At 37.5% G+C, this 10,448-nt stretch overlaps 1 protein-coding gene across 1 annotated transcript in view; it reads right to left on the bottom strand.

Moving 5' to 3' along the window:
• The window catches only part of syt9b (synaptotagmin IXb), a 37,732-nt gene extending 27,333 nt beyond the window's left edge, over window positions 1–10,399 (bottom strand). Inside the window, exon 1 of the mRNA XM_015045224.1 lies at window positions 9,930–10,399. Coding sequence (XP_014900710.1) covers window positions 9,930–10,077 — 148 coding nt within the window. The 5' untranslated portion in view covers window positions 10,078–10,399. The remainder of the gene's footprint in view (window positions 1–9,929) is intronic.
• Window positions 10,400–10,448: the final 49 nt, after the last annotated feature.

Genomic DNA, 10,448 nt, shown 5'->3' with positions numbered 1-10,448 from the left:
TTTATTTTGAAAAAAAAAAAAAAATAAAAAACCCTCCCAAAGGAAAAAAAAAAAAAAAAAAAAAAAAAAAAAAAAAAAACTTTAGCCTTACTACACATCTTTTTTGCAAAGGGAGTTCACAACACATTCAGAAGTGGATGCATAATGATTGATGGATATTTGAGCTCATCAAACATGAGTTATGTTATCCATTAGCAGAGAAGAGGTTCTTCCTCTTTAACAGCTGGGTAATAGCATAGTGTAGAGTCAGACAGATGATGCTCCCCAGTACATCTTTCTTGGGAAGCAGCCTTTCAGTAAGTCATCTAAAAACCATGGCAGAGGCGGTCTGCTGAGGTCAGATGCTTTTCAGGGGAAGGGTTTCAGAGCTGAGAGCGTCCCCCTGTACATGTCTCTCTCGATGGTTTTCTTTGCTGCTAGTCATTCCAAATTAGATCCAACAAACTGAAGGAACATCTGAACTGTTGAGCAGCACCAAAACTTGTGATCCATCGAGCACCCACGGTGTTTCAAGGAGGATAATTTCCCATGTGCATTGAAAATTCTGGAAAAGAAATGTATATAATTTTTAAAATAAAAAAGGTTTGAGTTTCCAGAAATTATGCATTCTTCCAAGACATCAAATGCAAAAATATGAGTGAAGGTTATTTAGACTGATATGTATTTAAATCGCATCCATCCATCCATCCATCCATCCATCCATCCATCCATCCATCCATCCATCCATCCATCCATCCATCCATCCATCCATCCATCCATCCACAATTACAGAATTTATTCGAACACCAAGCCAATGATAGTTTTTTGTTTTAGACACTTTTATTTTTTTAGGACTGAGAAATTAAAATACTTTAAGTGTTTAGCAACCTGAAGCTTCAATGGAAATAACTTTAAATCCAGGGGTTGTGTGCAAAATGCCAGACTGTCTAACACTGTAACATTCTCATAGTTCATTGCTTGAATTTTGTAATGCAGTCTTGTCCATGATAATGCCTCTAAATTCAAACCACGTTATTAAAATGCAAAGATGTAGAAATTAGGATAGTCAAATGGTTTCCATAGCAACTACCAGTGGCTTTGTCAGCAAAGCAGGTGGCTGTGAAAGTGGAATCGGTGTGCCAGGAACAGGTTCATGCTCATTTAATTCATATTTTTGTCAGTGTAGTATGCTGACTGTAGTGAAAAAAAAGTATGTTCTTGTTATGAGTTTCATCAAACATAATTAAACCTAAAAGGCAGCTGAACTAAAAAACTCAGTATCTCAGCAGCTAAACAATTCATGATTGATCAAAATGTGGAACAGACTTTAAAACTAGACCTGATTTACCAGTGAGGCACATTGACAGCAGGTTATTCCAGCAGTGAAGAGCGGGAGGATCACCCTCTTTAATGAACTGGTTTAGCCCAGGATCAGAAACAGCCAATGAGACGAGACCCAAATCAGACTGCCAGAAAGCGGCATAAATAGACGCTGTTTGCGCCTTTGCAAAATGTGACTTTTGACATGTATTCGACAAGTAATGATGGTTATTTGAGCTTTATGAGTTGTTTGTGCGTTGTTTACGCATCGAGGTCACATCAAAGTAACATGAAATGGTCATGTGCATGTGGCCAGGAAGGCTTTCCATAACTTTGTGCACCTGTGGCCACAGAACAGATTGGAACGCAGGTGACTTTAAAAACATTGTCAGCGTTGTGATTTCTCTTGTATTCAATTTTGCTCTTATTGTTACAGAGACAATAAAAAAATTACTACCTGCTTTTATTTTCAGCAGACATGTTTTCGTGACACAATCCTACCTGCATCGCTGTCTCCTTGATGTTTTTTACCTCCTATTTTGGGTAAAAAAAAAAAAAAACATACAAAATCCATTAGTCTGAGTCAATTAACTTTTTAAAGCCTTTTTGAAACCCGTTGGGTGTCCCTTCCTTTGAAGTCCTTTTGCGGGGTGCAATCAAGACAGTCAGGTCTCCACTCTATTGAGTTAATTGGATTCTGTTAATCAGTAAGCTCATTCGTCACTGAAGGAAGTCAACAATTATAATTAAAAAAAGGTCAGAGGTTTGCTAAGAAACTGTCTGCAGTGGGGCTGCTTCTTTTTTATGTGACAATAAATATAGAAATAATGGTAACAGAATCAAGGTTTCTGAGAACCAATAATAGTTGAAATTTATTTCGAACATGATACAAATATAAAAAGTAATATAGTACACAATAAGAAAAGTGAATAGAAAAGAAGAAAAGAAGAAAAAAAAATACAGATATCTGTTTCAGTTAACATATCATGCTCAAAATGGGTAGGAAGAAGTAAAAACGGATTAACTCCTACCCAAGTTCAAGATGATCAATGTAGTGCAATCAATAATTAAAAATTTCAATTACTTGGTTGGTTGTCATTTAAAGACTCCCGAAGAGCATCTTTTTACTATTGGCTAGTCCAGTAAAATCATGATGCATTAGGGTGAAACAGAATTTCACAAAGAAGATCAGCAATAGTGTTTTACTCTACATTGTGTCAAATAGACTGCTACACTAGAGGTGTTTTACTGCCCCTGAAGCTAATAAAACTTTAAAACCCCAAAGTGAACTGACATAGCAACGGCTGCTTTTATTGATTTCAACTAAATCTTCCTTTGATGAGGCACTGTGTACACAAACAGCGGGTTTTAGTGTGGCTGATGATTGTCTAAGGCTTATTTGAACTGAGAATTGTGATGCACAGCCAAAAAATGGAAAGTAAAAAAAAAAAAATCCCACCCCCACTACCTTTGGGGGTTCAATATGCTGCCAGCTCCACATGTTTAGCTCTTAAAATAAAAGCACAAACACAGCTGCCACTTTACAATGTTAAGCAAGATTTGTTTCTTCTGTTCTTTTTTCATAAATAATCAATTGATTTACCAGTACTTCAGCTGGAGATTAGGTCAAATAAAATTGTCTTATGGTTGCAAAACAAGCCCAAATTATCAGCTCCCCATCCCTTTCCTCTACAGTTGGTATAAAGTGCTTGTGCATTAGCAATGTGTTTAGTTTTCCAAAAACACACTTTATTATGGAAAAAGTCTTAATCTGTAACTGTATAACCTGAAGGTTGTGTAATCTACTTACTCAATATTAATCTGTTTGTCTTGGGCCTTTTATACAATTCTTCTGCATTGTCTTGCCTTGTAGTAAATTTGACAGAAAGTGGACTTCTGAAAAATTGGTTGCTCTCATAAATGTTTTCTAGTTCTGAATAAACTTTACTATCATGGAACTGAAATGCTTTAAAGCAGCTTAATAACTATTCGTATAAATTACTATGAATTGATGGACATCAATACTTGTTTTCTTTAACTTTGATAAAGGTACACATGACTTCTACTTTTCCTCCTAAATTCAATGGAAACTGCAAGAGTATACTTAGCTGTACATCAAAGTTTTCTGACCGATCACTGATTACAAATCTTTAAAAACCCGACCTGCTGATTCTGATTTTGGCCGATACAATTTTTTTTTGTCTTGGCAACAGTGGGGTGACTATTGTTGACTGCAAACATGTAGACATGACATCTTTTTTAAGTCATCCAGAGGTCACCATCCCCCCATGTCCTCTACAACAAACCATAGTGGTCTACTTTTTTAGAGCTTCGTTTGAGCTGATTTGTGCCGTTAAAACTGTTCTTTGTGCAGCTTTCGTTTCTGAGCTCCAAAACAGGCCAAAGTGCTCTACTTTGCTTTGAAATTTTAATGGCACAAACTGCACAAAAGTGGCTTTAATAGTTTATTCTATTTGCTGAAATTTTTCACAAATCAGGTTTTTGTATCTGCAGGAGACATGGATACGTCTGAGGAATGTCTATTTGATGAGGTAAGGAATTATGCACATTTGTCCAATTCTTCACTAAATAATACCATAATAACAAGACTGACGAATGGTTAATAACTTCTGGATGGAAACGGTAACGTCGTTGTTCGTGGAGAAGGCTGTCTGCAGAAATGTGTGGCACTCTTTTCCTAACAGGTTTGCAGAAGCAAAACAGGATTCACGGAAAGAAGAGAAACACACACAGGTAGTTGCGTGATGTATACAGAAGTGAGCGCAGTGTCCCTCAAGTTCGAAACCACATGACTGCGGGTTGACTGTTCGGCTCCAGATGAAATATGTGTGAGCCTACAGAGTGACCAATTAACTTGTGAAAAGAAACCAGAGTACCAGGAGAAAACCTACCCATACACAGATATTCTCAACACAGGAATCCCTGGCCTGGATTTGAACATTGGACCTTCTTTCTTTGAGGCAACACTACTCACAACTACTCTGGCATGCATCCCATAAGCTTCCTAATATCAGTAAATGATTCAACCTTACGGTTACACTGTTACTCCAAGCAGGTAAGACAGAGAAAGCCAATGATTATGACAGAATTGTTGTTTTCTGCAAGGTGTAGAATTGTACAGACCCAGGTCAAGTTGCAGCCTGTGGCTATCTCGTTAAATGCTTCTATTTCCAATTGGAACAATCTTCTATGTTCAAAACATGTTTCAGCTCAAGAAATAGTTACAGCCCAGTCAGTTGTGGGTCAATAACAGGCACACAGAGACTGAGGGAAAAGGGTCTTTCAATGGCAGTCACGTTTTAGAAGAACATTTACAAACGGCTGAAGGATAAGAGCTGTACATACATTCATAGACATTTTTAAGAGAGGAGAGGAGAGGAGAGAGGAGTCATTAACTTTATTGGGTTCACTCAAGAACATCACCAGAGGCTTGAAGATTTCTAAACCAAATATCCAATAATGTCATGTTGCCAAGCAACGATACCTCCAAAATGCAATCAAGGGTGTAATGAAACCAAACCTGTTTCTCTCGGCTTTTAATCAATCTCCCAACTTGGAGACCAAGAAATGAACGTAGTTTTGCCTTTCAAACATTTAAATTTCAACATTGCTCTCATGTGTGTGATTTGGTTCAATCTGTTCTGCTTGATAGAATATGAAACAAACTTGTTTAACATTTAAAATCGTCATGCTGCGTAGTTATAGATACAGCAAGCTACAAGTTTGAGCAGACAAGTATTTATGTTGCTTCAGCTTTTTACACAGGATAAAATGAAATATGGTACTTTTGGCAGTACAAATACTGCCAAAAGTACCTACACAGATTGAAACTGTAACACATACAGTTTTAATCTGTTTAGTGCAAGTCACATGAGTTACTTTCCCAGTAGCAACCTTCCCCATGTCAAAGTTTGATGTCTTTTGGTCTCAGTTATTCAAAATCTTATTTATTTTTATAACTAGTTTTTGTCTCAAAAAATCTATAACGACAAATAATAAATGTTAGTTTTGACACCCATGTTGCACATTTTCTTCAACAGATAAACTGTGGCAGCTTGACTTATCTTGATATCAAACTAGATAAATTACAATATCAGGTACATAGACTGGTTATGGTGGAGCATTTTTAAAGCCACATGGTGTTATGGGGATTTCAGCAGATGTACCAAATTAAAAAAGTACTTAGGCATGCCACTATTGTGACTGTACCAATCATTGAGTCTAGGAGGACACATACGGTTTTCACGGCTGGATCTGAGTAGTATAGTTATGTACCATTGTACATAGTGTCCAGACACCATCTTAGTCAGTACACCGTTCTGTACGCTGCCATCAAAGTAACTCTGACGTAGTTAGGTGTTTGAAAATGTTCCAATCAAGTGAAAAAAGAACAAACCTAGACTTTGAAAACGATGCTGATTGAACTCGGCAAATTATGTATTTTGTGAGATAATCGTAGCTCAAATCGTACCTCAGATTTTGTAACTGCAGACTTTTTTTATGTTCAAAAAGACATTGAACAAATCAACTTCAGTAGAACAAGTTGGGATGATAAAAATTGCACTTATAATGTCTTATCTCCTCTTTAAACAGAGAAACTGAGCAAATGTTTGTGAAAACCATCATGGAATTTGCTTTGCACATTATCCTCCTGCATGAAGCTGCACCAGAAGCCGGAAATAATCAGACACATTTTAGGGAAAAGCAAAGAGAGACTTAGCCACTGAGTTTAATCGTTTTTACAGCCACAGTCCATATCTATTTAAGTTTACACTTGTAAGAACAAATTTATAGAGTACAGTAAACCTAAATAACCTATTTTAACCTGAAAATAGTACAAAAGTTTCCTAGAGGCATACTAAAAATGTGCAGTAATTGTGAAACTAGAAAATATGGGCAAGAAAGCAGACTTTGTGATTGTGCCACCAATCTTAGCACCCACAGCAGGCGGCATTGTGAAGTCCCATCAAGTAGCAAGCACCCACTTAAAAATAGTGGCACAGTAGTAATACAGTTTTACAAATTTCACAGCAGCAAAGACATGTTCACCTTTCACAGTGCACAGGTGAATTGATTACAATTGACCACAGATTTTAAAGGTCTTTATAAATGGGCTGCACGCAACTGTTCTGCAATTTTCGCCACACGTCAGGCGGAGCCGTTAGAATGTAAAGAACCGATTCTGTGAACAGGTTTGGTTTGTATTGGAAGTTTCAGTATCGACTGATTGTAATCTGTGTGGCACAAGTACAAAGACTATTTTACCGGTCAGTTAGAGCCATAATTCTTGCTTGTCTGTATGTATCCATTATTTTACACAGTGAAATGCAAATGTTACACATTGCAGTTTTTCGTGATTGTTGTTCAATATCTTTTCTTTACACAATAGAATAAGCTGCTGTTAAAAATGCAGATAGTTCTTCTCGTTCGCTGAGAGGAAATTTCAAAATCCACAAATATCAAACAATTTTTTTTTTCCCCGAATTCTACATTTTTATTTCTTTCCCAGCAAATGGGGAAAATCTTTCATCCATTCATTCATCCATCCATTAACCAGCTTATCCATGTTGAGTCTCAAAGAAGGGCGATTAGGCATGCCATTGGGCAAGGGATAGGAAGCTGCATCATACTATTGCACTATTGGCAGTAGTTCGGTAGTCATGATAACTTTCATAAGGAGAATAAGCCACAGAAGGTCATTGCTGAAGAAACTGGACTAAGGTCTCATGCCAGGCTTCATTGACCCAGTAAGTCTTTTAAGTTAATCCAAGAGAAACTGAGTAAAAACAAAAAAGCTGTTTTCAAATGATTACATTCCTTATGAGGAATGTAATCATTCCTCATATGAGGGGTTTAAAGCCACCCAAACCAGCCTGGCCCTGAGCTATAAAAACGTGATTGACCTCTATGTCTAATAATCTCCTCAAGAGCTTGCAGTTCAGAATTTTAAACGTGAGAAGTTGTTACTGGTAATAGGTTCATAGAAGTAGAAATAGGTCATTTCAATCATTCACTTGTTCAATTTCAATTATATGCCCAAACTGATATAAAGCTAATCAAACATAAATTGTTTTAGTTCCTGTCATCAGCTTTTTTGGGGGGATTCACTGATTATACGTCAGGATCAGTTTCAATCAATTGTATTTTGCTAATATTTATATAATATTAGTTTAACCAAACTGTTCAATAAACAATTCAAATGATCCTATTCCATACTATACACCCCAAGACACAAGCAGAAAAACTGTCCTTTGTTGTGACTATTTTTTGTTTTTGTGAGCCACTTATTTGGGCCTCAGCTGCACAAGGTCCACATTGAGACTCTTACAGCTGCCAAAATGAAAAAAAAAAAACAGAAATATTGAGTATCACTGCTAATCTCCAGCCTCTCCCACAATGATCAGAGGGAAAATTGGTTGTTGGGAATCAAACCGTGTTTGTGCGAACATTAATAGTAGTCTACAAGAGGAAGTGGGTCACACTGTCTCTGGGGAACCAATCTGGTAGCTTGAACCTTCTTTCCAACACACACGTTTAATAATGGATTGTAAAAATTTGAAAGGGTGCACTTGTTACAATTTAATAAGGGGGAAATAGTAAAATGAACAAAACGTGTGGACATGCACTGCATGTCGTCTATCAAGTCCATCAGTACAAGTATTTCCATTCATTTTTAATAGAGTAATTTAGATATATTTCATGGTGGTTTTAGATGCAGAATATCTTTACAATTAGCTTAAATTGTGTGCAGACCAAACGTCTCTTAAGTTAGGTAAGTTAGAATTATATAAAGCATTTCTATTTATTAAATAATGACAGAGATTATGTCAGGGACCTATTAATGTCTTCAAAATTAGAAGATCTAATCTCATCTTTGAAGGATTCTCCCCACAGACCCGTGACGTTCCAAGTTAAGGTCAGCAGCTCACCATTCCACCCATAAACAGTGCTGGTGGCGCACCACTTCCCTTTCTTCACCCGAGGGCTTAAGACATGCTTCTGCAGCTCAGACGACAACAAAGTTGACCATCAAACTACGACTTAAGATGTCCTGGTCCCAAGAGCACAGATGGACACCCTTTTTGCTTGAACATCGTGTTTGCTATGAAGACTCCATAATGAGCACAGAAGTTCAATAACGAAACAACACTCGGGTTCATATCAAAGGGGCCATTCGTCCCAACCAAAAAAAGGGTGGATAATCTGAACTACTGTTAAGACAACACAAACAGAATTTAATACAGGAATGCTGGCTTAATGAAAGGTATGTTTAATACCTGCTTATTTTAAGGTACTTTTTTTATCTGGGAAAAGAGTCTCATTGGAAAACATTCTTATCAATTTAATGTGATTTTAAGGGGAAGGGGGGGGGGGGTTTACCAGACACTTAATGCCATTTTATAGAACAATCAAGTTATTGTTAACTTCAGTTGTTATAAATCAAATATCAAATACGACTCATAAGAAATTTGACTTAGTAATTTAACACCTTTGAATTAAATGTCTGTCTCTTTAAAAATTCCCACTTATTCTGAAACTCTGCCTTCAGACAGTCATCACAACATTGTTCCATGTTTTTGCTAGCTTTACACTTACAAGTAGCTCATGTAATGAGCTCAGCAGAGTTCCACCAGATGTTTGCTAATTGCTGCTGGGCAGTCTGAAGGAGTTGAGCGGGGCAGTTGATGTGGAAGTTCAGTATCTTGCAAACTGTGCAGCTCTGAAGAAGAGCTGCGACTCAAAGGCAGCGTTCAGTCCACCCAGGCGTTTTGCACAGCTTAATGGTTGCCAAAGGAGACTAAAGGATTTATCAAACATGCATGAAACTCCAGATATGTTTTCGATAAGGGAATAACATTATATCAAGATGTAAAGCTTTACATAATATTGCCTCTTTAAAAGAAAAAGTAGGATTTTATTTATATTGAGAGCCCCATTATGGTTTTATGTCAAGCAGCACCCCTGGTTTGTACAAAGGATTTAAAATGAATCCTCAAGGTTTACATTGCTGATCTTAGTGCTGGGAGTTGTGATTGATAATGGGTGGGGCTGCTTCTCTCTCTCTCTTTCTCCCTTTTCCAGTCTGGCCGAGTGAACAGCAAATAAAACCAGCAGTTCTATCCAGCCAATGTGAAGGAAAGGGATGCTCACACACTCAGATCTAAAGTGCTTTAAATCCAGTGGATCTAAAGGATCTGAGCAACAAGTTTACAGCTTAAACTTCTGAATTGCTAGTTAATTTGGAGCATGCAAAAACTGTTGGTGTATGTTATTTATTTTATTTTATTTATTTATTTTTACTTTTTACATCAGAAAATCAGGGGTTGCCCTCCTTTCTTAAACTGACCATCGATTAAAAAAAAAAGAAATTAAAGTGTTATTCTGTGATTCAATTTAAAATCAGGTAGAATACGTGTGATCTGTTTAAATGTTACATCCCTCTCATTATAGTGCAACGCAGCTGTTGAAAGAAATAATAATACTAAAAAAAAGCTTCACTCTTGTTAAAACATCTTCTCAAATAGCTCCACGAACTCACTATATAATGACATAATACAGCCTTGATTCTGAGTAACTACAGTGAAAGGCTTTGTGTCACAGAGTCTGACCTGAGTCCGTGTAGCGCGGTCTGGCGAGGTCCCTGAAGTAGTAGATGAAATCCAGACAGTTGTCGTCCTGCACCTCTCCCTTTGAACACAGGTCGGAGAGCAGTTCCAGCGCCTTTCGACAAATCTCATCCTCTCTTTCTGCAGGCATTGCCTTCCAGCATCCTTCTGACTGCTCCGGCTGATCCTCTTTGCCCCGCACACGAACACGCACCCACTCGGCCAAAGCGATCGCTCCGTCTCACAAAAGCATCCACCGGCGTAAATACGCACGACAGAAAAAGAGAAAGATCGCCAAGTAGTTCCTGCGCGCTCGGCGCATTCGCGAAATCTGCTGGAAGTCGATTTTATCCAAAGTTGAAGTGAGTTTGAAGGGGACGGGAGACGCGCAAGGTTTAGGGTGAGATTTAAGAAGTTTTCATCTATTAAAAAAAAAAAAAAAAAAAAAAAAAAAAAAAACCCGGTTTTTTTACTTTCACTAGGTTTTGCTTTTATCCCCCCTCTTTTCCCTCTTATTTTTTT

This window comes from Poecilia latipinna, unplaced genomic scaffold (assembly GCF_001443285.1).
Source record: "Poecilia latipinna isolate Pla-1442-1.1 unplaced genomic scaffold, P_latipinna-1.0 Scaffold714, whole genome shotgun sequence".
Taxonomy (NCBI): Eukaryota; Metazoa; Chordata; class Actinopteri; order Cyprinodontiformes; family Poeciliidae; genus Poecilia; species Poecilia latipinna.
Note: the sequence above shows the minus strand (reverse complement) of the source record. Positions and strands in the feature narration are given on the sequence as shown.